The following is a 26,300-nucleotide window of genomic DNA, read 5'->3' on the forward strand; positions in this document are numbered from 1 at the left end:
TTGCCCTGGAGTCTACTGTCCTGGTTCTCTGCTCAGTCCGCTTTTTGAACCGGCGAATGGGCCACTTCCCGTGGCTCCAATCACCAGCCAAAAGGGCCCCCGGACCGGTGCATTTTGTATGGAGAACCGCGGCTCCGGGGCGCCGACAAAGCAGCCGCGTGGGGCAAAGCAGCCGCGCTGGCCGAAACAGCCGCACTGGCGACCGTGGAGCTCCTCCGCCCGGGAATTTCCTAGTCTGTGGGGCAATAAAAATGCGGCGTCCACTCACCCTCCGCACTTTCACTGGGCGCTGCAATCCTGAGCTGTTCCTAAACGGCCATCTTGGATCGTCCTCCCCAGTTTTACTTTTAATGTTTATGAAGTGAAAAGGCATTTCATTTATAGATACACTGAAACAATATATTACAGCTTGAGGACTTCTTTTTCATTGAGGATTCAGCTGCTTTCCTAATGTGTGTCCGATTATTGCCCTGTCTGATAAAACTCAACTTCTTAAGCATGGTTTAAAGGGCTTCAGCTATCTCATTTCAATTTTTCTTTAAAGTACATTTGGAATTTTCAAGAATATATGAGTAGCTTCAACACATCTCTGGAAGTAGTTTTAGATAATTAAAAGGAAAAAAGTTAATTTCCTGATGTGGTTTGATCATCATCATTGTAACAACTTTATTGAAGAACAGAACTTGGTATTGAGAAAATGGCCTTCTTTTCTCTGACTTCATATGCAGTTTTCAATCCTAGAAAAATAAGGGGGAAGGATAGAAACTTTTTTCCATGCAAACAACCTCCATATTCCATAGAGCAGATTTTTAAATATTAGGAGATGGCCTCCCGTACTCTCTCCATCTGTGTTGACCTGGGCGTTATAAGCCTGTGAATTATGCTAACCCAAATGAGCGCATGGACGGCCAAGGCTCTTTGCTCAAGTTTCTCCTGGGAGAATCCTTTCACCATTTGGAAATATACACCTGTAGAGACCTCTGGATGAATAGCTGTTAGTGGGAAAAGCACTGGCACTGAGAAACCTAGACTCTGCCTCTTCCAGTCTCGTTTTTTCCCTTTTTTTGTGTATCCTCGAACATTTCACTTCTTTGACCCTCAGTTCCTTGTCTTTAATAGGCATGTTTTGCTACATGTGTTCTTGAGTCCTTCTAAGTGTAAGATGTGATACTTTTGTTATGTTCACATACATGTGCATGCTCAGCCCTATTTCCCAACATAAGATTTTTACACACCAAAGGATGGCCTCATAAAGCACGTGAGCCTTTGGCAAGACAAGAGCTTGTATTTTTACTTCATTTTTTTGCCTTTCACTTTCTGGACTTTAATTTGTTGTCTTCCATTTCTCTGGAAGTGAGCTCTTGCTCTATCTCCTCCATTCCTGAGGACTCGGAATAACTTAGACCCTCTAGGCAGAAATATGAACCAGCTTTATGTCTATTTGGTGCTAAGTTATGTAGGGGCACTGTGCACACAGGTTGGCAATTGCAAGCCACCTCTACTGCATGGAGTTATGTAAGGTTAACTCTACTCCTGGTAATTGTACGGTGTTTTCTGAGACAGGGTCTCGCTCTGTCACCTGGGCTGGAGTGCAGTCGTGTGATTACAGCTCACTGAAGCTTCTCACTCCTTGGGCGCAAGTGATCCTCCTGCCTCAGCCTCCAGAGTAGCTGGGGACTATAGGCATATAGTTCATGGCACACGGCAAATTTTTTAATTTTATTTTATGTTTTTGGTAGAGACACAGTCTTACTCTGTTGCCTAGGCTTGCATGCTCTTGAAGTTTACTTGAAAAATGCCAGAGGTCATCTCCCAATTATATCTTTTTTTTAAAATTTTCGGCCCGAATCATGAACCATGCCTTACTATCCTCAGGTTCACTTTTGTTAGGGGATTTCCTAAAAGGGAATTTCCTGTCTTGAGATATTTCTCTTTCTCTATACGGTGTTTTGCAATTGTATCTTGTCATTTGATGATGGCCTCTGGCTTCCTTGTCTTGCTTTTTCTCTCATACATTTCACTTCAACAGATTCAGGAGATTTGGTTATTAGACTCCAGTCTAATTCCTAGATATATCTTGCTTCTATTTCTTTTTTTAGCCAAAGGTACGTTGCCAAAAATGTTTGCTAACATTGCATCATACACTTATCATTTTCCTTTTTCCTTTCCAGATTTTTAATTTCTAATTACATTTAGCCAGAGTGACATCATTTTTGGTTCATGTTGTTGTTTTAACTGATTCTCATTCCTTATTCGCTGGGCATTTATATTTCATTTTGGATTGTCAAATCACTTTTTGACAGAAATAATTTAAACTTTAATGAACTTTTAAATGCACTATACTGTAAAGTGATGGTGCATTTGCATAATATCGCTCATCCAGGGTTTCAATAGTAACAGAATCATCTAGCTGAATCTATTAATGGAGGTGCATATAGGGTTAAAGGAGCAAAAGAAGAATGCTGAGGTATACAGAGACTAACACCAGTGGAAAGCCATTACCACTACTCTCCATTGGATTACAGAGGAAGGGGAGGAAATGCTGTTACCAGAGCCTATTGAGAGCTGGAGCTGTAATTGTGGAGGGAAGAGCACAGCTATGCTGGACACATAGTTTTGAGGCTTGGAGGAAGCAGGAAAGAAATACCCTGACCTCTCCTTCCTCCTGTCCTTTGATCTGCTTATGCTTCTCATTGGCCAAACTCAAACCAAAAACAAATGCAAGGGGGCAGGGTTAGTGCAGCTCACAGGGGTCCTCCTCCTAGGGCAGAGGGCAGGAAGAGAAGGATCTGAAATGGTGGTGACAATTACAGAATAATCAGCATGGTGACCCACTTAAAATAGGAACTAGTTAAAACAACATGGACAAGGCAGGAAGTGATGTTGTAATGAATTCCACAAAAGAAAATAAGATTACTTGAGAGAGTGCTTTTAGTTTAAAGATGGTAGATGAAACTGTGGGTAATCCTCTATAGAGACTTCTGTAATTACTATTTTTCCTGTGCATTTGTCCCTAGGGAAGGGACAAAGTAGACATGCCCGGTGGTTTCCTGCCCCATGGCTCCCCCTCTGTGACTGGGAAAGTGTGTAGTTCAAAGCCTCCTCACACAGATCTTTGACAGAGAGACAAGGGGCACTGTGAAGACAAAGCATAACAGACTAATTAGCCCTTGTGTATGAGTCCTTTTTCATGCTGCTGATAAACACATACCTGAGACTGGGCAATTTACAAGAGAAAGAGGTTTAATGGACTTAACAGTTCATGTGGCTGAGGAGGCCTCACAATCATGGGGGAAGGTGAAAGGCACGTGTCACATGGTGGTAGATGTGCAGGGAAACTCCCCTTTCTAAAACTGTCAGATCTTATGAGACTTATTCACGATCACGAGAACAGCATGGGAAAGACCTGCCCCCATGATTCAATCACCTCCCACTGAGTTGCTCCCATAGCACGTGGAAATTCAAGATGAGATTTGGGTGGAGACACAGCCAAACCGTATCACCTTGTTTTGGATTAGCTCTCTCCATAGGCCAGTATGCTCTGCTTTATTTCATGACCATAGACTAAACTCTAGCTAGCCACTCTAAAATTCTGTGCTTTTGTTCAAAATGCATATTAGGCTTGAGACTATCAGCGCAAATTTACTATTGCTGGTAGGAGTCCCCTGGAGGAGGGAGAGAAGGTTAGATTCAGCGTTTCTTATTCGTAGTTTTCATTGTGTTCATAGCTACAACATGAATTCTAGTCTTTTGATAGATTTATAAATATGGATAAGACATAAAAGCATTCAGAAATTGAAGAAGTATATTAGAAACCCAGGCTGTTATTTTATGCCCAGAACATGATTCGGGCATTTCCTCTACTAGGGAACTTTCACAAGTATCCAGTTCTGTGTCTCCCAGACCAATGAAGTTAACATCTCTGAGTGTCAGGCCTGGGAATTGGTGTTTTTCTAAAGCTTCCATGTGATTCAAATGCCTTCTGAGGACTGAAAAGGATTGTTCTATTCTCTTTTTCTTTTTCAGTTTTCATACACCCAGGAAACATTTTCTGAGTTTTTTCTATGTGCATTGTACTTTTCTTTGTTATTCATAACCCAGAATAGATTGAAATACATAAACTCCTGCCAAATACCATGTCCATGTTACCTCTTAGCCTTATTGTTAAACTTTCCTTTTTTAATAGACAGAGTCTTGCTCTATAGCCCAGGCTAGAGTGCAGTGGCTCGATCATAGCTCATGGTAGTCTTGAACTCCCAGGATCAACTGATCCTCTTGCCTCAGCTTCCCAAGTAGCTAGAACTCCAGGTATGTGCCACCATGCCTGACTAATTTTTTGTTGTTGTTGAGTTGGGGCCTTGCTATGTTACCCAGGCTGGACTCCTGGACTCAAGCTATCCTCCTAGCTGAGCTTCCCACAGTGCTGGGATTATAAACATGAGCCACCGTGCTGGCTGATCATTGTATTTTTTTTTTTTTTGAAACGGAGTTTCGCTCTTGTTACCCAGGCTGGAGTGCAATGGTGCAATCTTGGCTCACCGCAACCTCCGTCTCCTGGGTTCAAGCAATTCTCCTGCCTCAGCCTCCCGAGTAGCTGGGACTACAGGTGTGCGCCACCATGCCAGCTAATTTTTGTATTTTTAGTAGAGACGGGGTTTCACCATGTTGACCAGGATGGTCTCGATCTCTTGACCTCATGATCCACCTGCCTCGGCCTCCCAAAGTGCTGGGATTATAGACGTGAGCCACCACGACCGGCCCATTGTATTTTTTTTGCATAGACAGTTCTTCATAAGATTAAGTAATTAATATGTTCAAGGATTGTGTTTCTATATACTTCTCCATTTCTGAAGCTACATTTTAAGATAAGGTTAGTAGTACATTAGTAAAACATCACTAGAAAGAGGAAATTGTTTATGTTTTGTAAGTGTGATACCATTTCACAGGAGTGGCTATTTATCTGAGGTAACCAGACTACATTTTGATGTGGTGACATTTCTGACCAAACAGGAGGGCCTTCATTAACTAATTATATTTTCAGAATGGTGAATAAAATTGCCAGTTGTTCTTTCCTGCTGTGGGCAATGTAATTAAATCTTTGCCAACAAATTACAGATAACAGTAACTTCTATGTATTTAAAGTCATTTAAGCTAAAAACACAGAGGAAAATGAACCATCTAAAGCAAGAAAACATTTTCTCTCATACATTCACTTTGTTCGAGGGCTTTTAAATATGTTACCTCATCTGTCCTTACTTTACAGGAGAGAGCTGACATAGTTTTTCTCTAGATCCTGAAGCCCATGTCTTGCCCTAACCCCAATATTATTAATACACCACCTCCTCGTCCCTAGAAAACCTGGGAATATAGACAGACAGGTGGTATTTAAAATCACTTTCTATATGTTTCTTTTATCTATGATATGATTTAGCCTTTTTTTCCCCCCAGGATAATACCTTTCAAGCTGCATGGCCCTCAGCAGATGACTCCATCACCAGCAGTATCCCACCACTTGATTTCAGCTCTGGTCCTCCCTCAGCCACTGGCAGGGAACTCTGGTCAGAAAGTCCTTTGGGTGATTTAGTGTCTACACACAAATTAGCCTTTCCCTCGAAGATGGGACTCAGCTCTTCCCCAGAGGTTTTAGAGGCTAGCAGCTTGACTCTTCATTCTGTCACCCCGGCAGTGCTTCAGACTGACTTGCCTGTGGCTTCTGAGGAAAGGACTTCTGGATCTCACTTGGTAGAAGATGGTGAGAAACTTTAATCCCTTTTCATACTTTGTATTATATCCGATGACAAGGGTTTTAAAGAGAGGAAGAGACTATGGCTATGAAAGAAAATGGTAGCATTCATAAGGGGGAAAATGTCTTGGTAAAATTGTGCGCGAGAGGAAACCGTCCAATTTAATTTGTTGGAATGGAGAGTCCAAATAGGTAAATAATAAGAAGTAAACTTGGGAAGCTGGGGCGGGAAATCAATTAATAGGTATTTTGAAGGTCATATTGAAAGATATATAGTTTAGTTAAATTACTGCTGCTGCTTTTAAAGAACCACTTTACTTAAATATTGGAGTAATAAATAGCATCGAATGAGATTATTCAGCTAGGTTATAGTACTTGTGGGGGCCAAGTCTCAAGATTTTTGCTTGTAGTAGTATTGAGAAGGGGACAAGCTAACCCATGGCAGCCATAGCTGAGGTAAAGAAGTGAAAATGAAATTGATGATCTGGATGCTGTGGAGGAAAGGAAAAAGAAATGTGACTTGGGGTGGAGTACACACATGAAATGAGGGGATGAACAAATATATAAATAATGAGTTCAGGATTGTGAACACTGGGTGAATATGAAGGACGACGAACAAAAAACATAACAGGGAAAATGAGAATTCAAAGAGAAACACAATGTTCAGGGAATTTTCCTCCTAAATTACTGCTGGATTTAGTATTTGTTGTCAAAATTGCTCCCAGCAGTTCTTTATTTTCATAAATTTTTTTTAAAGAACACAAGTGTTTGAAGATTATTTCAATAGTCAAGGTCTTGTCATCCTCAAGAAAGAGATAATATTCATGAGGGATTGTCCATATTACAAACACATTATCAGATCTTCTTCTTGTTTGCTAGATATAGAAAAGCAAAAGCCAACAATTGTCCCTGTCAACTTCACTGGGAAAAAACAGGCAACTAGTTTTACTGGGAGAACTAGGAATACATTTTGGCAACTCTGTAGATTAATTAATGGAACACTTTATTTTCAGGATTAGCCACTGTTGAAGAGTCAGAAGATTTTCTTTCTATTGATTCACTGCCTTCAAGTTCACTCACTCAACCTGTGCCAAAAGAAACAATACCACCCATGGAAGACTCTGATGTGTCCTTAACACCCTCACCATATCTGACCTCTTCTATACCTTTTGGCTTGGACTCCTTGACCTCCAAAGTCAAAGACCAATTAGAAGTGAACCCTTTCCTGCCAGATGCATCCATGGAAAAAGAATCAATATTTGAGAGTGGTTTGGGTTCAGGGTCTGGGCAAAAGAGGGATCTGGTTACTTGGCCATGGAGCGACACTTCATCAGAGAGCACTGAACCACTGTTGAAGCCATGGCTTGAAGACGACGATTCACTCTTGCCAGCTGAGATTGAAGATGAGAAACTAGTTTTAGTTGACAAAATGGATTCCGCAGACCAAATTAGTAAGCACTCAAAATATGAACACGATGATAGAGCCACAGTTACCAAAGCACCTCTTCTACGGACACCTGTAGCAACCTCTACTTATGAATCAGACCAGGCGGGTGCCATCCTAAGGGAGGATGTGGAACAAACTACCGAGTCATCCAACTATGAATGGTTTGACAGCGAGGTTTCAGTGGTAAAGCCAGATATGCAGCCTTTGTGGACCATACTGCCAGAATCAGATAGAGTTTGGACAAGAGCTTCTTCCCTGGAGAAGTTGTCCAAAGACACATTGGCAAGTACACCACAGAGTACTGACAGACTCTGGTTGAAAGCTTCCATGACACAGTCTACCAAATTGCCTCCAACCACAATCTCCACCCTGCTAGAGGATGAAGTAATTATGGGTGTACAGGATATTTCATTAGAACTGGACCGGATAGGCACAGATTACTATCAGCCTGAGCTAGTCCCAGAGCAAAACGGCAAGGTTGGTAGTTATGTGGAAATGTCTGCAAGTGTTCACTCCACAGAGATGGTTAGTGTGGCGTGGCCCACAGGAGGAGATGACTTGAGTTATACTCAGACTTCAGGAGCTTTGGTGGTTTTCTTCAGCCTCCGAGTGACTAACATGATGTTTTCAGAAGATCTGTTTAATAAAAACTCTTTGGAGTATAAAGCTCTGGAGCAAAGATTCTTAGAGTTGGTAAGCAGAAAAAGTGAAACATGGGCACTAGTGAATAATCATGTATGACTCACTTCTCCCCCCCCAGCACAAAAGGTCTGAGCAGGGAAAGTGGGATCGGCTGTGGACATTCATTTCCTGTCATTTACAAATAATATCATGGCCTAGGGTTGGTAAGAAAATTGTAAGACAGGAACATACAAGAAATGGAAAACACAAAAGGGGCATGAGAGTGATGTAATAATTTACAAGGAACATTGTATTCCATGAATTATGGGACTACAATAAGTTTGACGTTTCTTTTCACATTTTATTGTGAAGCTAATGTTTTGTGGGTACCTACGATCCCTTCACTGTTGTGATCCTTTAGTGAAACAGAAAATAAACTTTCTGGGTGTCTAAAACTATGTATGAATTCCATGGGGTCCCTAAACACCACTATGAAAATCTCATAGCATTTCTAGTTTATACTGTCTAAGCATTGCTAATTTGCACTTTTGTTAATTAACAGTTTAAATGTAGATAAAATACAATTAGGAAAAGCGAGACAGGGGCTTATCTTGTTTTTTTGTTTTGTTTTGTTTGGGTATATATTGAACAAAATGTGAAACCCTTTAATAAACTCACTACTTTTCATGTATTGTAGCTGGTTCCCTATCTACAGTCAAATCTCTCGGGGTTCCAGAACTTAGAAATCCTCAACTTCAGAAATGGCAGCATTGTGGTGAACAGCCGAATGAAGTTTGCCAGTTCTGTCCCTCCTAACATCAACAATGCGGTGTACATGATTCTGGAAGACTTTTGTACCACTGCCTACCATACCATGAACTTGGCTATTGATAAATACTCTCTTGATGTGGAATCAGGTATGACATTGCCTAACCTGGTGGTTTCTTAGTAGCATCCAGTGATTATTCTTGTGTGTTTCCTTCCTCAATTGCATTAAGGTGACTCCAATACTTGTAGGAAAAAAGAGTACTATGTGAGACAAATCTTTCACGTCTTCATAACTGGAAATATATTTCTCCCAAGAACATCAATATCATTCCCTTTTCAAAACATCGTCCAAACATGTTACTTTTCTATTTCACCTCCATTCCCTTTTCTGCCACTGCATCCGGCTTTTGTTTTTTACCCACTGGGTCTATTTTTGCTATGCTTTCATGTTATCACCTGCAAAAGGGTTGGGCCCTCTTCCCTTTAAGTTTTCGCATCCATTTCCATTGTCTTAAGCCTTGTATAAATGTCAGCAACTCTCCACATTTTTTATATGCAGAAAAAATGTCTCATAACCTCCAGAATTAATATCTATCTACTTACTTGACAGTCTCCACTTGGATGTACTCTGTGTATATCAAATTTAAGATAGCTACGAGTGAGCTCTTGTTTTCCATTTCTCGCCACCGTCCAGCTAAATCTACTCTTTCAGTTTCTCTATCTCTTTCTCTAAATGTAAGCTTTATCTACTCAGCCACTTAAGCCGGAAACATGAGAAGTCATTGTTTTTTTTTGAGATGGAATTTCGCTCTTGCTGACCAGGCTGGAGTGCAATGGTGTGACCTTGGCTCACTGCAACCTCCATCTCCCAGGTTCAAGTGATTCTCCTGCCTCAGCCTCATGAGTAGCTGGGACTACAGGTGCCTATGACCATGTCTAGATGATTTTTTGTGTTTTTGGCAGAGACAGGGTTTCTCCGTGTTGGCCAGGCTGGTCTTGAACTCCTGACCTCAGATAATGCACCCGCCTCAGCTTCCCAAAGTGCTGGGATTGCAGGTGTGAGCCACCACACCTAGCTAGAGAAGTCATTCTTGATATTTCAGTTCCTATCACCTTGAATTCTTAGTCACTCACCAAACTTACACTGATTATGAATTCTAAATGTACCTCAAATCCATGCCCTTTTCCCTAACTACATGGCTATGACTCCCTCCAAATCACCGCGATCTCTCCTTTGGACCAGTTACCCCACATCCTCTCATGCTGCTCCTCCTATCCATCCTCCAGACAGCAGCCATGGTACTCTGAGTCGCTGTCTGGTTCAGTAGCCACAAGGCCTGGTCCCTGTCTTCTTCCCTGATATCCAATGCTACTAAGCCCTGTTTAACGTGTTCTAGTCAAACCAGCTTGTTTTTGGTTACTCAGATGCAAAACCTTTTTCTTGCCTTAAAGCTTTTGCACACACCATCCCCTTTTGCCTTCTTACTGACTTTTGGTCACCCGTGTCCCTCAGTTCAAATGTCACTTCCTTAGGAGTTTCATTGACTCACTTATAATCTAGATTGAGGCTTTCCTGTCAGTTTTTATATTAATAGTACAATGTTTTTTTCCCCTAGAGAGTTATCATCATTGTAATAATGTTAATTTATGTGCCTAGTTGCTTAGAGGCTATTTTTTCCAGATGAGCATTTCACAAGGACTGAGAATGTGTCTATTTTATTAAGTACTTTCTAGCCAGAATTTAGCAGTGTCTTGAACACAGAGAAGATACTAAAAAATACTGTGAGTGAATGAAATAAACCATTGCTTTTGTTTGGAAGCCTTGGATGCAGAGAATACTGTTGAAGCCTGAATTTTCGTTCTTCCTTCCCTTCTACCTACCAGAGGACAGTGGTTTTGAGGAGTAAGAAGAAATGTCTGGCTTCATATTTCTCCAGTGCCTTTTAATCTCAAACTGGTTTGAAAGCCCGCCGTATTCTTTCGGAAAGAAGCAAACTTTCTTTTGAAATCTTTGAGAACCGTTATTCATTGAAAGTGAGGAAAATGGTTTCACTAACCCTTCATATCTGAATCTCTTTCCACGTAGTTCTCTAAGACTATCTGCATATTCTTTGTCATGTGGTATAATAGAAAAGGCAATTAATTATAATTTGTAAGGCGTGATTTCTTGCTTTTGCTTTACCATTTATTATTTGCATGACCCTAGATGGGCTATTTTTATGCCTGACACTTTAATTTGCATATGTTAAATGGGGGTAATATTGCCTGGCTCTGTATTTTATGAGACTATTGTAAGCATTAAACAAGTAATATCTATAAAACATTTGACTGGGCCGGGCGCGGTGGCTCAAGCCTGTAATCCCAGCACTTTGGGAGGCCGAGGCGGGTGGATCATGAGGTCAAGAGATCGAGACCATCCTGGTCAACATGGTGAAACCCCGTCTCTACTAAAAATACAAAAAATTAGCTGGGCATGGTGGTGCGTGCCTGTAATCCCAGCTACTCAGGAGGCTGAGGCAGGAGAATTGCCTGAACCCAGGAGACGGAGGTTGCGGTGAGCTGAGATTGCGCCATTGCACTCTAGCCTGGGTAACATGAGTGAAACTCCATCTCAAAAAAACAAAAAACAAAAAACAAACATTTGACTGGCTATACAACTGCCAACAGTTATGATTTATAAAACTTTTGTAAAAGTCAATCAACTTCTTTTTAAACAGAATTACAGGCCAGGTGCTATGGCTCACACCTGTGAGGTTGAGGCAGAAGGATTGCTTAAGGCCAGGAGTTTGAGACCAGCCTGAGCAACACAGTCTCCATCTCTACAAAAAAACCCTAAAAATTAGCTGGGCACCGAGGCATGGGCCTGTAGTTCCAGCTACTTGGGAGGCTGAGATGGGAAGATTGCTGGAGCCTAGGTGATTGAGCTGCAATGAACTGTGATCACACAACTACACTCTAGCCTGGACAACATAGTGAGAACCTGTCTCTAAAAAAAATAAAACATAAAAGTATAGAGAATTACAATAAATATACTTACTTCAGTGTTTTAAAATTATACCTTAAGTTCTGGGATACATGTGCTGCATGTGCAGATCTGTTAATAGGTATACACGTGCCATGGTGGTTTGCTGCAACCATCAACGCGTCATCTGCATTAAGTATTTCTCCTAATGCTGTCCCTTCGCAATCCCCCCATCCCTGACAGGCCCCAGTGTGTGATGTTCCCTTCCCTGTGTCCATGTGTTCTCAGTGTTCAACTCCCACTTATGAGTGAGAACATGAGGTGTTTTGGTTTTCTGTTCCTGTGTTAGTTTGCTGAGAATGATGGTTTCCAGTTTCATCCATGTTCCTACAAAAGACATGAACTCATTCTTTTTTATGGCTGCATAGTATTCCATGGTGTATATGTGGAACATTTTCTTTATCCAGTCCACCATTGATAGGCATTTGGGTTGCTTCCAAGTCTTTGCTATTGTAAATAGTGCCACCATAAACATACGTGTGCATGTGTCTTTATAGTGGAATAATTTATAATCCTTTGGGTTTATAACCAGTAATAGGATTGCTGGGTCAAATAGTATTTCTGGTTCTAGATCCTTGAGGAATTTTCACACTGTCTTCCACAATTGTTGAACTAATTTACACTCCCACCAACAGTGTAAAAGCATTCCTATTTCTCCACATCCTTTCCAGCATCTATTGTCTCCTGACTTTTTAATGATCACCATTCTAACTGGTGTGAGATAGTATCCCATTGTGGTTTTGATTTGCATTTCTCTAATGACCGGTGATGGTGAGCTATTTTTCATATGTTTCTTGGCCACATAAATGTCTTCTTTTGAGAAGTGTCTGTTTATATCCTTTGCCCACTTTTTGATGGGGTTGTTTGTTTTCTTCTTGTAGATTTGTTTAAATTCCTTGCAGATTGTTGATATTAGCTATTTGTCCAATGGATAGATTGCAAAAATTTTCTTTCATTCTGTAGGTTGCCCGTCCACTCTGATGATATTTTCTTTTGCTGTCTAGAAGCTCTTTAGTTTAATTAGATCCCATTTGTCAATTTTGGCTTTTGTTGCCATTGCTTTTGGTGTTTTGGTCATGAAGTCCTTGTCCATGCCTATGTCCTGAATGGTATTGCCTAGATTTTCTTCTAGGGTTTTTCTGGTTTTAGGTCTTAGTTTAAGTCTTTAATCCGTCTTGAGTTAATTTTTGTATAAGGTGTAAGGATGGGGTCCAGTTTCACTTTCCTGCATATGCCCAGCCAGTTTTCCCAACATCATTTATTAAATAGGGAATCCTTTCCCCATTGCTTGTTTTTGTCAGCTGTCAAAGATCAGATGGTTGTGATGTGTGGCGTTATTTCTGAGCCTCTGTTCTGTTCCATTGGTCTATATACCTGCTTTGAGACCAGTGCCATGCTGTTTTGGCTACATCAGCCTCGTAGTATAGAGTGTGAATTTAGGCAGCGTGATGCCTCCAGTTTTCTGCTTTCTGCTTAGAATTGTCTTGCTATGTGGGCTGTTTTTTGGTTCCAAATGAAATTTAAAGTAGCTTTTTTCCTAATTCTGTGAGGAAAGTCAGTGGTAGCTTGGTGGGGATAACATTGGATCTATAAATTACTTTGACCAGAATGGCCATTTTTACAATTGATTCTTCCTATCCATGAGCATGGAATGTTTTCCCATTAGTTTGTGTCTTCTCCTATTTCCTTGAGCAGTGGTTTGTAGTTCTCCTTGATGAGCTCCTTCATATCCCTTGTAAGTTGTATTTCTAGGTATTTTATTCCCTTTGTAGAAATTATGAATGGGAGTTCACCCATGATTTGGCTCTCTGCTTGTCCATTACTGGTGTATAGGAATGCTTGTGAATTCTGCACATTGATTTTGTATCCCAAGACTTTGCTAAAGTTGCTTATCAGCTTAAGGAGATTTTGGGCTGAGAGAATGGGATTTTCTAAATATACAATCATGTCATCTGCAAACAGAGACAATTTGACTTCCTCTCTTCCTATTTGAATACCTGTTATTTCTTTCTCTTGCCTGATTGCCCTATCCAGAACTTTCAATACTATGTAGGACTGGAGAGAGAGGGCATCCTTGTCTTGTGCCGGTTTTCAAAGGGAATGCTTCCAGCTTTTGCCCATTCAGTATAATACTGGCTGTGGGTTTGTCATAAATAGCTCTTATTCTTTTGAGATATGTTCCATCAATACCTAGTTTATTGAGAGTTTTTAGCCTGAAGGAGTGTTGAATTTTATCGAAGGCCTTTTCTGCATCTATTGGGGTAATCATGTGGTTTGTGTCTTTGGGTCTATTTACGTGATGGATTATGTTTATTGATGTGCGTATGTTGAATCAGCCCTACATCCCAGGGATGAAGCTGACTTGATCGTGATGAATAAGCTTTTTGATGTGCTGCTGGATTCGGTTTGCCAGTATTTTATTGAGGATTTTTGCATCTATGTTCATCAGGGATATTGGCCTGAAATGTTCTTTTTTTGTTGTGTCTCTGCCAGGTTTTGGTATCAGGATGATGTTGGCCTCATAAAATGAGTTAGGGAGGAGTCCTTCTTTTTGTATTGTTTGGAATAGTTTCAGAAGGAATGGTACCAGCTCCTCTTTGTACCTCTGGTAGAATCTGGCTGTGAATCTGTCTGGTCCTAGGATTTTTTTGGTTGGTAGGCTATTAAGTATTGCGTCAATTTCAGAACTTGTTATTGGCCTATTCAGGGATTCACCTTCTTCCTGGTTTAGTCTTGGGAGGAGGGGGGTGTATGTGTCCAGAAATGTATCCATTTCTTCTAGATTTTCTAGTTTTTTGCATAGACGTGTTGATAGTATTCTCTGATGGTAGTTTGTATTTCTGTGGGGTCAGTGGTGATACACCCTTTATCACTTTTTATTGTGTCTATTTGATTCTTCTCTCTTTTCTTGTTTATTCATCTGGCTATTGGTTTATCTATTTTTTAAATCTTTTCAAAAATCCAGCTCCTGGATTCATTGATTTTTTGAGGGGTTTTTTGTGTCTCTGTCTCCCTCAGTTGTGCTCTGATCTTAGTTATTTCTTGTCTTCTGCTAGCTTTGAATTTGTTTGCTCTTGCTTCTCTAGTTTTTTCAATTGTGATATTACAGTGTCAATTTTAGATCTTTCCTGCTTTCTCCTGTGGGCATTCAGTACTATTAATTTCCCTCTAAACACTGCTTTAGCTGTGTCCCAGACATTCCTGTATGTTGTGTCTTTGTTCTTATTAGTTTCAAAGAACTTCTTCATTTCTGCCTTAATTTCATTATTTACCCAGTAGTCATTCAGGAGCAGGCTGTTCGGTTTCTATTTAGTTGTGTGGTTTTGAGTGAGTTTCTTAATCCTGAGTTCTAACTTGATTGCACTGTGGTCTGAGAGACTGTTTATTATGATTTCTGTTCTTTTGCATCTGCTGAAGATTGCTTTACTTCCACATATGTGGTCAACTTTAGAATAAGTACTATGTGGTGCTGAGAAGAATGTATATTCTGTTGATTTGGGGTGGACAGTTCTGTAGATGTCTATTAGGTTGGCTTGGCTCAGAGCTAAGTTCAAGTCCTGAATATCCTTGTTAATTTTCTGTCTCGTTGATCTGTCTAATATTGACAGTGGGGTGGTAAAGTCTCCCACTATTATTGTGTGGAAGTCTAAGTCTCTTTATAGGGCTCTAAGAACTTGCTTTATGAATCAGGGTGCCCCTATATTGGCTACTTACATATTTAGGATAGTTAGCCCCTCTTATGGCATTGATCCCTTTACCACTATGTAATGTCCTTCTTTGTCTGTTTTGATCTTTGTTGGTTTAAATTCTGTTTTATCAGAGACTAGGATTGCAACCCCTGCTCTTTTTTGCTTTCCATTTGCTTTGTCAATATTCCTCCTGGGCCTGCTGCTTTTCAGATGCCCTGCCCAGAGAGGAGAAATGTAGAGAGGCAGTCTGGCTACAGTGGCTTTGCTGAGCTGTGGTGGGCTCTGCCCAGTTCAAACTTCCCTGGGGCTTTGTTTACACTGTGAGGGGAAAACCACCTACTCAAGCCTCGGTACTGACCGACGCCCTTCCCCCCACCAAGCAGGAGTGTTCCAGGTCGACTGAAGACTACTGTGCTGGCAGCGAGAATTTTAAGCCAGTGGATCTTAGCTTGCTGGGCTGCATGGGGGTGGGATTCTGTGAGCTAGACCACTTGGCTCCCTGGCTTTAGCCCCCTTTCTAGGGGAGTGAACAGTTCTGTCTTGCTGGCGTTCCAGGCACAATTGAAGTATGAAACAAACAAACAAACAAACACACGAAAACTCCTGCTGCTAGCTCAGTGTCTGCCCAAATCGCTGCCCAGTTTTGTTCTTGAAACCCAGGGCACTGGTGGTGTAGGCACTTGAGGGAATCTCCTGGCCTGCGGGTTCCCAAGACTATGGGAGAAGTGTTCCCGAAACTCTGGGCTGTAATGCACTCTTCCCCATGGCACAGTCCCTCACGGGCTTCCGTTGGCTACGGGAGGGAGTTCTCTGACCTCTTGTGCTTCCCGGGTGAGGTGATGCCCCACCCTGCTTTGGCTTGCCCTCCGTGGGCTGCACCCACTGTTTAATCAGTCCCAGTGATGTGAGCGGGGTACCTCAGTTGGAAATGCAGAAATCACCTGCCTTGTGTGTTGATCTAACTGGGAGCTGCAGACCAGAGCTGTTCCTATTTGGCCATCTTGCCAGCCACCCCCTTACTTCAGTTTTGTATGTAACTCATGTGTCAGCTGCATGCAGTGTCATCAAAGTTTATAAGGTCACCTTTACTTTTAATATTCAAATTAGCTGGCATTAGCTCAATCCCTATGCAGTATAAAACCTGCATCTGTGTTCCCCCAACTCCTCAGTGTCTCTGGGCATTGTAAGGGAACTTAAATATCTCTTAAGCCTCCTCAATTCTGAGTTTCTGCTGCTGAATTTTCAGTATCACCTGCATCTTGACTCTTGTGGTGTTAACTAATGCAAATCACAGTTCTGTTTTTGATCTGCTCAAAGCACCTCTAACGTAAGGAAGTTGATTCTATCAGACATTTGCTGATGGTATGAAGGTGATGGAGAAGGCTTTATCTAAGCATGGCAGATGGCTTAAAAATTAGTTAGGTGGCCGGACGCTGTGGCTCATGCCTGTAATCCCAGGACTTTGGGAGGCCGAGGCAGGCAGACCATGATGTTAGGAGTTCAAGACCAGCCTGACTAACATGGTGAAACTTCGTCTCTACTAAAAATACAAAAAGTAGCCAGGTGTGGTGGCATGTGCCTATAGTCCCAGCTACTCGGGAGGCTGAAACAGAATTGCTTGAACCTGGGAGGCAGAGGTTGCAGTGAGCCATGATAACGCCACTGCACTCCAGCCTGGGTGACGGAGCGAGACTCCATCTCAAAAAAATTAGTTAGGCATAACCATTCTAAAATTCCTCTGCCACCCTCTCAAGGGCATCTCTTACTGGCCAACATTTTTTTCCCAGGACCCAGCCAGCTACGATACTGCTCAGGCCATAAAGCTGTCTTTCCAGACCATTTTCACATCTTTCCTCTACTCTCATTTTTCTGGATCCACCTATCCTTCTTTTTTTTTCTTTAATTGCATTTTAGGTTTTGGGGTACATGTGAAGAACATGCAAGATTGTTGCATAGGTACACACTTGGCAGTGTGATTTACTGCCTTCCTCCCCTTCACCTATATCTGCCATTTCCCCCCATGCTATCTCTCCCCACCTCCCACCCCCCGCTGTCCCTCCCCTATTTTCCCCCAACAGACCCCAGTGTGTAGTGCTCCCCTCCCTGTGTCCATGTGTTCTCATTGTTCAACACCCGCCTATGAGTGAGAATATGCGGTGTTTGATCTTCTGCTCTTCTGTCAGTTTGCTGAGAATGATGGTTTCCAGGTTCATCCATGTCCCTACTAAGGACATGAACTCATCGCTTTGGATGGCTGCATAATATTCCATGGTGTATATGTGCCACATTTTCCCTGTCCAGTCTATCATCGATGGGCATTTGGGTTGGTTCCAGCAATCCCATTACTGGGTATATATCCAAAGGATTATAAATCGTTCTACCTATCCTTCTTTTAAGCTGCTCCCAGAAAACCAGAATGTAATTAATTCCACAATTTAGATCCCTGTCTACCATCTAAAATTTAGCTCCAACTCTACCTTTGTTTCCCCAGTAGAGTCACTAAGGCACTTTTCCAAACATATGGTCACCTACCTGGGTACCCTCCTTTAACCAGCACAAAGGATTGGAAAGAGACTTTGAAACCACAGTCTTTTATTTACATGATTAAAATATTAGGGTTTGTCTTTCTCCTTGACCTGGAAGCAAAAAGGCAGTATTTTTATCTTTTTCTTATGGCTATATCTTTTTCTTAATGTATAGAAAATATGGACTCTGTTTTCTCACCTCAGACACATATACCCACAGAATGGTTACAAGGTTTTAAAATTTTTAAATAGAATTATTTTACTACATGTATAATGGTTAAGCATTCCTAATATGAAAATCTGAAATCTGAAATGCTCCAGCCTGAAACCTTTTGAGCACTGACATGATGCTCCTAGGGGAAGTTTCTTCACTTGACCTCACGTGATAGGTTGCCGTCAAAACGCAGATGCACAACAGTTCATTCAGAGGGCCCATGGGAAAAAAGACTCACACACTTCCCTTCAGTGTGATACAGGTTTTCCAGGCAAAGCATGATGGTCATGCTGAGCAACCACGGATTGTCCACATGGGTGGCTGAGATAGTGTCCTCTTTGCTTTCTGATGGTTCAACATATACAAACTTTGTCTTATGCACAAAATTATTTAAAATGTTGTGTAAAATTACCTTCGGTCTATGTGTATGAGTTATATATGAAACACAAATGAGTTTTTTGTATTGACTTGGGTTCCATCCCCATGATATCTCATTATGTAAATGCAAATTTTCCAAAATCTGAAAAAATTGGAAATCCAAACTCCTTCTCCTCCCAAGAATTTTAGATAAAGGATACTCAATCTTATATTTTTAGTTAAAGGCCTTCAGATGAAAGTGCTTTATTTCAAGATTGAGTAGAGACAAGATTGACTTGACTCTTGCCCAACTTACTTTCACATGCGGTATCTCAGAAGCTCTTAAACGTCCATTAACAAAGGAGAGCTACGCAGTCCGTTCTTCCTCACCCCTATAGACACTCCTATCCCTCACTGCCAGGAAAGGAGCAGATTATTTTCTGATTACAGTCACAAAACAAATACCAGGATAAAGTTGTGAAGACTTAGGAAATGTGTAGTGAAATCTGGCTGTGCAGTTCCCTTGTAGAAATCTCCTGTATGTTCTTCCTGTTAGATGAGCATCTTGGCAGTGGTCCCTGTATTAGTTTCCTAGAGTTGCTATAACAAAGTGCCACAAACTAGGTGCCTCATAACAACAGGCATTTATTTTCCACTGTTCTTGAGGCTAGAAGTCCAAAATCAAAACGTTGGCCAGGCCGTGTTTCCTCTGAAAGATCTAGGGAAGAACCTTTCCTTACCTTTTCCTGGTCTCTGGTGTTCTCCAGAAATCCGTGGCATCCCTTAGCTTATAGGTGTATCACTCTAATCTCTGCCTTTGTCTATAGTCTTCCTTTTTATGTGTTTGTGTCTGTGTCCAAATTTCCCTCTTCTTAGAAGGACACTAATCCTTGAATTAGGGCTCATTCTAATCTAGTATGGCGTCTTCTTGATTACATCAACAAATACTCTGTTTAAAAATAAGGTCACATTCTGAGGTTCTGGATGGACATGAACTTTTGGGGACATTATTCAACTCAGTACTTTCCCCTTGTTACCACATGTGGCCAAAGGAGATCAACTTCAGTGATCCTCCAAACTCCAAGGGCACAGACGTGTAAAATTGCCTTCAATTTCCAGAGCAGCAAGAAGATCATTGCTTTTCAAATCATTATGTATGTAGATCCTTCCAATATTTGGAAACCAAGAGACTATGCTATTTCTTTTTATTTCCTGTAGGCTTCTAGCCAAATGTTATATTTTTAAACACAGATGAGTCTATGGATCATTTCCATGTATTTCCACTGTTTTCAATATCTGTGTCACCATTTGCCCAGCTGCCATTCACAGATTGCCATTGACCAGTGAAGAACATGTGGGTGCTGTGGCAGGATGGAAGGGCCATTCTATGTCTTACATCTTTTTTTCACTGATTACTGCCCGAGTTCGTTTTTAAAAATAGTCATTTTCCCTTGCCCTATCAATGAAAAATTAAGTTACGAAGGCAAAAATATTTTGTTGGAAATGGCCTCAGGAGGTGCAGGGCTAACTTATTTTCCTGACATTGACTTTCAAAAATCATGACTGTTGCTAGGCTGCTCTTACTGGGTGATGCCCAACCCTGAGGCTCCGACTGGTTCTTTTCTGGGCTCTCTCTCCCCAGTCATGTTCTCAATGTTGTGCAAGGCAAGTAGTGACGTATGTAGGGTGGAGGTCAACTGCAGCAGGTTATGGCTGGTGGAAATGAATGGTCTGTGAAAACTGTTTAATTTAGATCTACAATTACAATTGTGTTTAAATTAGGTCTACAATCACATGGCATAGATTTGTATAACTTCTACATGCTCCCTAGATAAAACATGGTAAGGATTACGATTTGGCTCTGGGTTGCAGAAATTTTTTTTAAATTTTATTTTTTATTGTACTTTAGGTTGTACATGTGCAGATCATGCAGGATTGTTGCATAGGTACACATATGGCAATGTGGTTTGCTGCCTCCCTCCTCCCGTCACCTACATCTGGCATTTCTCCCCATGTTATCCCTCTGCAACCTCTCCATCCCCCTGCTGTTTCTCCCCTGCCCACCCCCAACAGACCCCAGTATGTGATGCCCCCCTCCCTGTGTCCATGTGTTCTCATTGTTCAATATCCACCTATGAGTGAGAACATGTGGTGTTTGATTTTCTGTTCTTGTGTCAGTTTGCTGAGAATGATGGTTTCCAGATTCATCCATGTCCCTACAAAGGACACAAACTCATCCTTTTTTATGGCTGCGTAGTATTCCATGGTATATATGGGCCACATTTTCCCTGTCCAGTCTATCATTGATGGGCATTTGGGTTGGTTCCAGGTCTTTGCTATTGTAAACAGTGCTGCAGTGAACATACATGTGCATGTGTCTTTATAATAGAATGATTTATAATCCTTTGGGTATATACCCAGTAATGGGATTTCTGGGTCAAATGGCATTTCTATTTCTAGGTCCTTTAGGAATCGCCACACTGTCTTCCACAATGGTTGAACTAGTTTACACTCCAACAGTGTAAAAGTGTTCCTATTTCTCCACATCCTCTCCAGTGTCCGTTTTCTCCAGATTTTTTAATGATTGCCATTCTAACTGGCATGAGATGGTATCTCAATGTGGTTTTGATTTGCGTTTTTCTAATCATCAGTGATGATGAGCATTTTTTCATATGTTTGTTGGCCTCATAGATGTCTTCTGTTGAAAAGTGTCTGTTCATATCCTTTGCCCACTTTTGGATGGGTTTGTTTGTTTTTTTCTTGTAAATCTGTTTTAGTTCTTTGTTGATTCTGGATATTAGTTAGCCCTTTGTCAGATGGGTAGATTGCAAAAATTTTTTCCTATTCTGTTGGTTGCCGATCCACTCTAATGATAGTTTCTTTTGCTATACATAAGCTCTGGAGTTTAATTAGGCCCCATTTGTCTATTTTGGTTTTTGTTGCCAATGCTTTTGGTGTTTTAGTCAGGAAGTCCTTGCCTATGCCTATGTCCTGAATGGTTTTGCCTAGGTTTTCTTCCAGGGCTTTTATGGTATTAGGTCTTATGTTTAAGTCTTTAATCCATCTGGAATTAATGTTAGTGTAAGGTGTCAGGAAGGGGTCCAGTTTCTGCCTTCTGCACATGGCTAGCCAGTTTTACCAACACCGTTTATTAAATAGTGAATTCTCTCCCCATTGCTTGTTTTTGTGAGGTTTGTCAAAGATTGGATGGTTGTAGATATGTTGTGTTGCCTCTGAGGCCTCTGTTCTGTTCCATTGGTCTATGTCTCTGTTTTGGTACCAGTACCATGCAGTTTGGATTACTGTAGCCTTGTAGCATTGTTAGAAGTCAGGTAGTGTGATTCCTCCAGCTTTGTTCTTTTTGCTTAGAATTGACTTGGCTATGTGGGCTCTCTTTTGGTTCCATATGAAGTTTAAGGTGGTTTTTTCCAGTTCTGTGAAGAGGGTTATAGGTAGCTTGATGGGGATAGTGTTGAATCTATAAATTACTTTGGGCAGTATGGCCATTTTCACAATATTGATTCTTCCTAACCATGTAATGTTTCTCCATCTGTTTGTGTCCTCTCTTATTTCCTTGCCAGTGGTTTGTAGTTTCTCCATCTCCTTGTGTCCTCTCTTATTTCCTTGCCAGTGGTTTGTAGTTCTTGAAGAGGTCCTTCACATCCCTTGTTAGCTGTATTCCTAGGTATTTTATTCTCTTTGTAGCAATTGTGAATGGGAGTTTAGTCATAATTTGGCTCTCTGTAACTCTGTTATTGGTGTATAGGAATGCTTGTGATTTCTGCACATTGATTTTGTGTCCTGAGACTTTGCTGAAGTTGCTTCTCAGTTTAAGGAGATTTTGGGCTGAGATGATAGAGTCTTCTAAATATACAATCATGTCATCTGCAAATAGAGACAATTTGACTTCCTCCTTTCCTAACTGAATACCCTTTATTTATTTATTTTTCTTGCCTAATTATTCTGACTGGAACTTCCAATACTCTGCATCTATTGAGATAATCATGTGGTTTTTGTCTTTGGTTCTGTTTATGTGGTGGATTACGTTTACAGACTTGCTTATGTTCAACCAGTGTTGCATCCCTGGGATGAAGCCTACTTAATTGTGATGGATAAGCTTTCTGATGTGCTGTTACAATTGGTTTGCCAGTATTTTATTGAAGGTGTTTGCATCTATGTTCATCACGGATATTGGCCTGCAGTTTTCTTTTCTTGTTGAGTCTCTGCCAAGTTTTGGTATCAGGATGATGTTGGTCTCATAAAATGATTTGGGAAGGATTCCTTCTTTTTGGATTGTTTGGAATAGTTTCAGAAGGAGTGGTACCAGCTCCTCTTTGTATGTCTGGTAGAATTCGGCTGTGAATCCATCTGGACCTTGGCTTTTTTTGTTGGGTAGGCTATTAATTGCTGCCTCAACTTTAGCCCTTGTTATTGGTCTATTCAGAGTTTTGAGTTCTTCCTTGTTTAGTCTTGGGAGGGTATAAGTGTCCAGGAATTTATCCATTTCTTCCAGGTTTACTGGTTTATGCACATAGAGTTGTTTGTAGTAATATCTGATTGTAGTTTGTATTTCTGTGGAATTGGTGGTGATGTCACCTTTATCATTTTTTATTGCATCTATTTGATTCTTCTCTCTTTTCTTTTTTACTAATCTGGCTAGCACTCTGTCTATTTTGTTGATCTTTTCAAAAAACCAGCTCCTGGATTTATTGATTTTTTTGGTTTTTTGTATCTCTATCTCTTTCAGTTCTGCTCTAATCTTAGTTATTTCTTGTCTTCTGCTAGTTTTTGAGTTTTTTTGACCTTGCCCCTCTAGCTCTTTCAATTTTGACAAAAGGTTGTTGATTTTAGATCTTTCCTCGCTTCTCAAGTGGGCATTTATTGCTGTAAATTTCCCTCTAGGTACTGCTTTAAATGAATCCCAGGGATTCTGGTATGTTGTGTCTTTGTTCTGGTTGGTTTCTGGATGTAAAGAAATAACATCTTTATTTCTGCCTTCATTTCATTGTTTATCCGGTTGACATTCAGGAGCCAGTTGTTCAGTTTCCATGAAGTTGTGTGGTTCTGAGTTAGTTTCTTAATTCTGAGTTCTAACTTGATTGTACTGTGGTCTGAAAGGCTGTTTTATGATTTCCGTTCTTTTGCATTTGCTCAGGAATGACTTACTTCCAATTTTGTGGTCAATTTTGGAGTAGGTGCAATGTAGTGCTAAGAAGAATGTATATTCTGTGGATTTGGGGTGGAGAGTTCTATAGATGTGTATTAGGTTTGCTTGCTCCAGATCTGAGTTCAAGTCCTAGTTATCCTTGTTAATTTTCTGTCTCATTGATGTATCTAATAGTGACAGTGGAGTGTTAAAGTCTCCCACTATTATTATGTAAGAGTCTAAGTCTCTTTGTAGGTCATTAAGAGCTTGCTTTATGTATTTGGGTGCACTGGTATTGGATGCGTATATATTTAGGATCGTTAGCTCTTCTTGTTGCATTGATCCCTTTACCATTATGTAATGCACTTTTTTTTGTCTCTTTTCATCTTTGTTGGTTTTAAGTCCATTTTATCAGAGACTAGGATTGCAACTCCTGCTTCTTTTTGCTCTCCCATTTGCTTGATAAATCTTCTTTTATCCCTTTATTTTGAGCCTATGTGTGTCCTTGCACGTGAGATGTGTTTCCTGAATACAGCACACTGATGGGTCTTGACTTTTTATCCAACTTGCCAGTCTGTGTCTTTTGATTGGGGTATTTAACCCATTTACATCTAGGGTTAATATTGTTGTGTGTTAATTTGATCCTGCCATTTTGATGCTAGGTGGATGATTTGCCCGTTAGTTGACACATTTTCTTCATTGTGTTGATGCTATTTACCATTTGGTACATTTTTGGAGTGGCTGGTCCTGGTTGTTCCTTTCCTTCTTTAGTGCTTCTTTCAGGAGCTCTTCTTGTAAGGGGGGCCTGGTGGTGATGAAATCTCTCAGCAAGTGCTTGTCCGTCGATTTTCTTTCTCCTTTGCTTATGAAGCTTAGTTGGGTTGGATACAAAATTCTAGATTGAAAGTTCTTTTCTTTAAGGATGTTGAATATTGGCCCCCACTCTCTTCTGGCTTGTAGGGTTTCTGCTGAGAGATCCGCTGTGAGTCTGATGGGCTTCCCTTTGTGGGTAACCCAACCTTCCTCTCTGGCTGCCCTTAGCATTTTTTCCTTCATTTCAACCCTGGTGAATCTGACGATTATGTGCCTTGGGGTTGCTCTTCTTGAGGAGTATCTTTGTGGTGGTCTCTGTATTTCCTGGACTTGAATATTGGCCTACCTTGCTAGGCTGGGGAAGTTCTCCTGGATAATATCCTGAAGAGTGTTTTCCAGCTTGGATTCATTCTCTCCATCACATTCAGGTACACCTGTCAAATGTAGATTAGGTCTTTTCACATAATCCCAGATTTCTTGGAGGCTTTGTTTATTTCTTTTCACTCTTTTTTCTCTAATCTTGCCTTCTCATTTTATTTCATTGAGTTGATCTTCAATCTCTGATATCCTTTCTTCTGTTCTGTTGATTCAGCTATTGAAACTTGTGTATGCTTCATGAAGTTCTCTTGTGTTTTCCAGCTCCAACAGGTCATTTATATTCTTCTCTAGTCTGTTTATTCTCATTAGCATTTCGTCTAACCTTTTTTCAAGGTTCTTAGTTTCTTTGCATTGGGTTCGCATGTGTTCATTTAGCTCTGAGAAGTTTGTTATTACCTACCTTCTGAAGCCTGTTTCTGCCAATTCATCAGATTCATTCTCCATCCAGCTTTGTTGCATAGCTGGTGAAGAGTTGTGATCCCTTGGAGGAGGAGAGGTGTTCTGGTTTTTGGTATTTTCATCCTTTTTGTGCTGGTTTCTTCCCATCTTTGTGGCTTTATCTACCTGTGGTCTTTGTAGTTGGTGACTTTTGGATGGGGTCTCTGAGTGGACATCCTTTTTGTTCATGATGAAGTTATTTCTTTCTGTTTCTAAGTTTTCTGGCCCCTCTGCTGTAGGACTGCTGGAGGTCCACACCAGACCCTGCTTGCCTGGGGATCCCTGTGGCAGCTGCAGAACAGTAAGGGTTGCTGCTGGTTTCTTCTTCTGTTATCTTTGTCCCAGAAGGGCACCCATCAGATGTCTGCCTGAGCTGTCCTTTATGAGGTGTCTCTTTGGGTATACAGGGGTCAGGGAGCTGCTGGAGGAGACAGTCTGTCCCTTATAGGAGCTCAAGTGCTGAGCTGGGAGCTCCACTGTTCATTCAGAGCTGCTGGGCAGGTACGTTTTAGTCTCCTGCAGCAGAACTCATAACTGCCTGTTTTCCTAGGTGCTATGTTCCTCTGCATTGTTCTTTATGGGAACTGCATTCCGCAGCTGTTCCTATTTGGCCATCTTGGATCCTTCTGCAGAAAAATTTGACAAAAGCTTATCAATCTTAGGATGAATGAGAATTTTTTTTGTATGGTATTGGTGGTGATGGTGTACTTTAATGGTTCTGGAAGGGGGCTGTCCCATCTACTTTGGGGGAGAACTTTAATGAGGGTCTTTGTATACACCAATTTCTGTCCTTTGTCTTTTCTTGCATTGTTTTCTGTTTAATGTTTTAGGTGATGAAGCCAACCCTTGCAAGTTTCAGGCCTGTAATGAATTTTCTGAGTGTCTAGTCAACCCCTGGAGTGGGGAAGCAAAGTGCAGATGCTTCCCTGGATACCTGAGTGTGGAAGAACGGCCCTGTCAGAGTCTCTGTGACCTACAGCCTGACTTCTGTTTGAATGATGGAAAGTGTGACATTATGCCTGGACACGGGGCCATTTGTAGGTATGTTTTAGTTACAGATTTTGTCTTTAAAGGAGATAGATATTTTCTCTAAATAAAAGGGGCATGTACCTATAAATTTAGGATACTTATTATAGTAT

The 26,300-nt window shown here is 41.0% G+C and overlaps 1 protein-coding gene across 1 annotated transcript in view; it reads left to right on the plus strand.

Annotated features, from left to right (window-relative positions):
- IMPG2 (interphotoreceptor matrix proteoglycan 2) overlaps positions 1-26,300 on the plus strand; it is a 111,291-nt gene that overhangs the window by 78,016 nt on the left and 6,975 nt on the right. Inside the window, exons 12-15 of the mRNA XM_017504354.2 lie at positions 5,449-5,752; positions 6,757-7,883; positions 8,509-8,728; positions 25,992-26,202. Coding sequence (XP_017359843.1) covers positions 5,449-5,752; positions 6,757-7,883; positions 8,509-8,728; positions 25,992-26,202 — 1,862 coding nt within the window. The remainder of the gene's footprint in view (positions 1-5,448; positions 5,753-6,756; positions 7,884-8,508; positions 8,729-25,991; positions 26,203-26,300) is intronic.

This window comes from Cebus imitator, unplaced genomic scaffold (assembly GCF_001604975.1).
Source record: "Cebus imitator isolate Cc_AM_T3 unplaced genomic scaffold, Cebus_imitator-1.0 Scaffold321, whole genome shotgun sequence".
Taxonomy (NCBI): Eukaryota; Metazoa; Chordata; class Mammalia; order Primates; family Cebidae; genus Cebus; species Cebus imitator.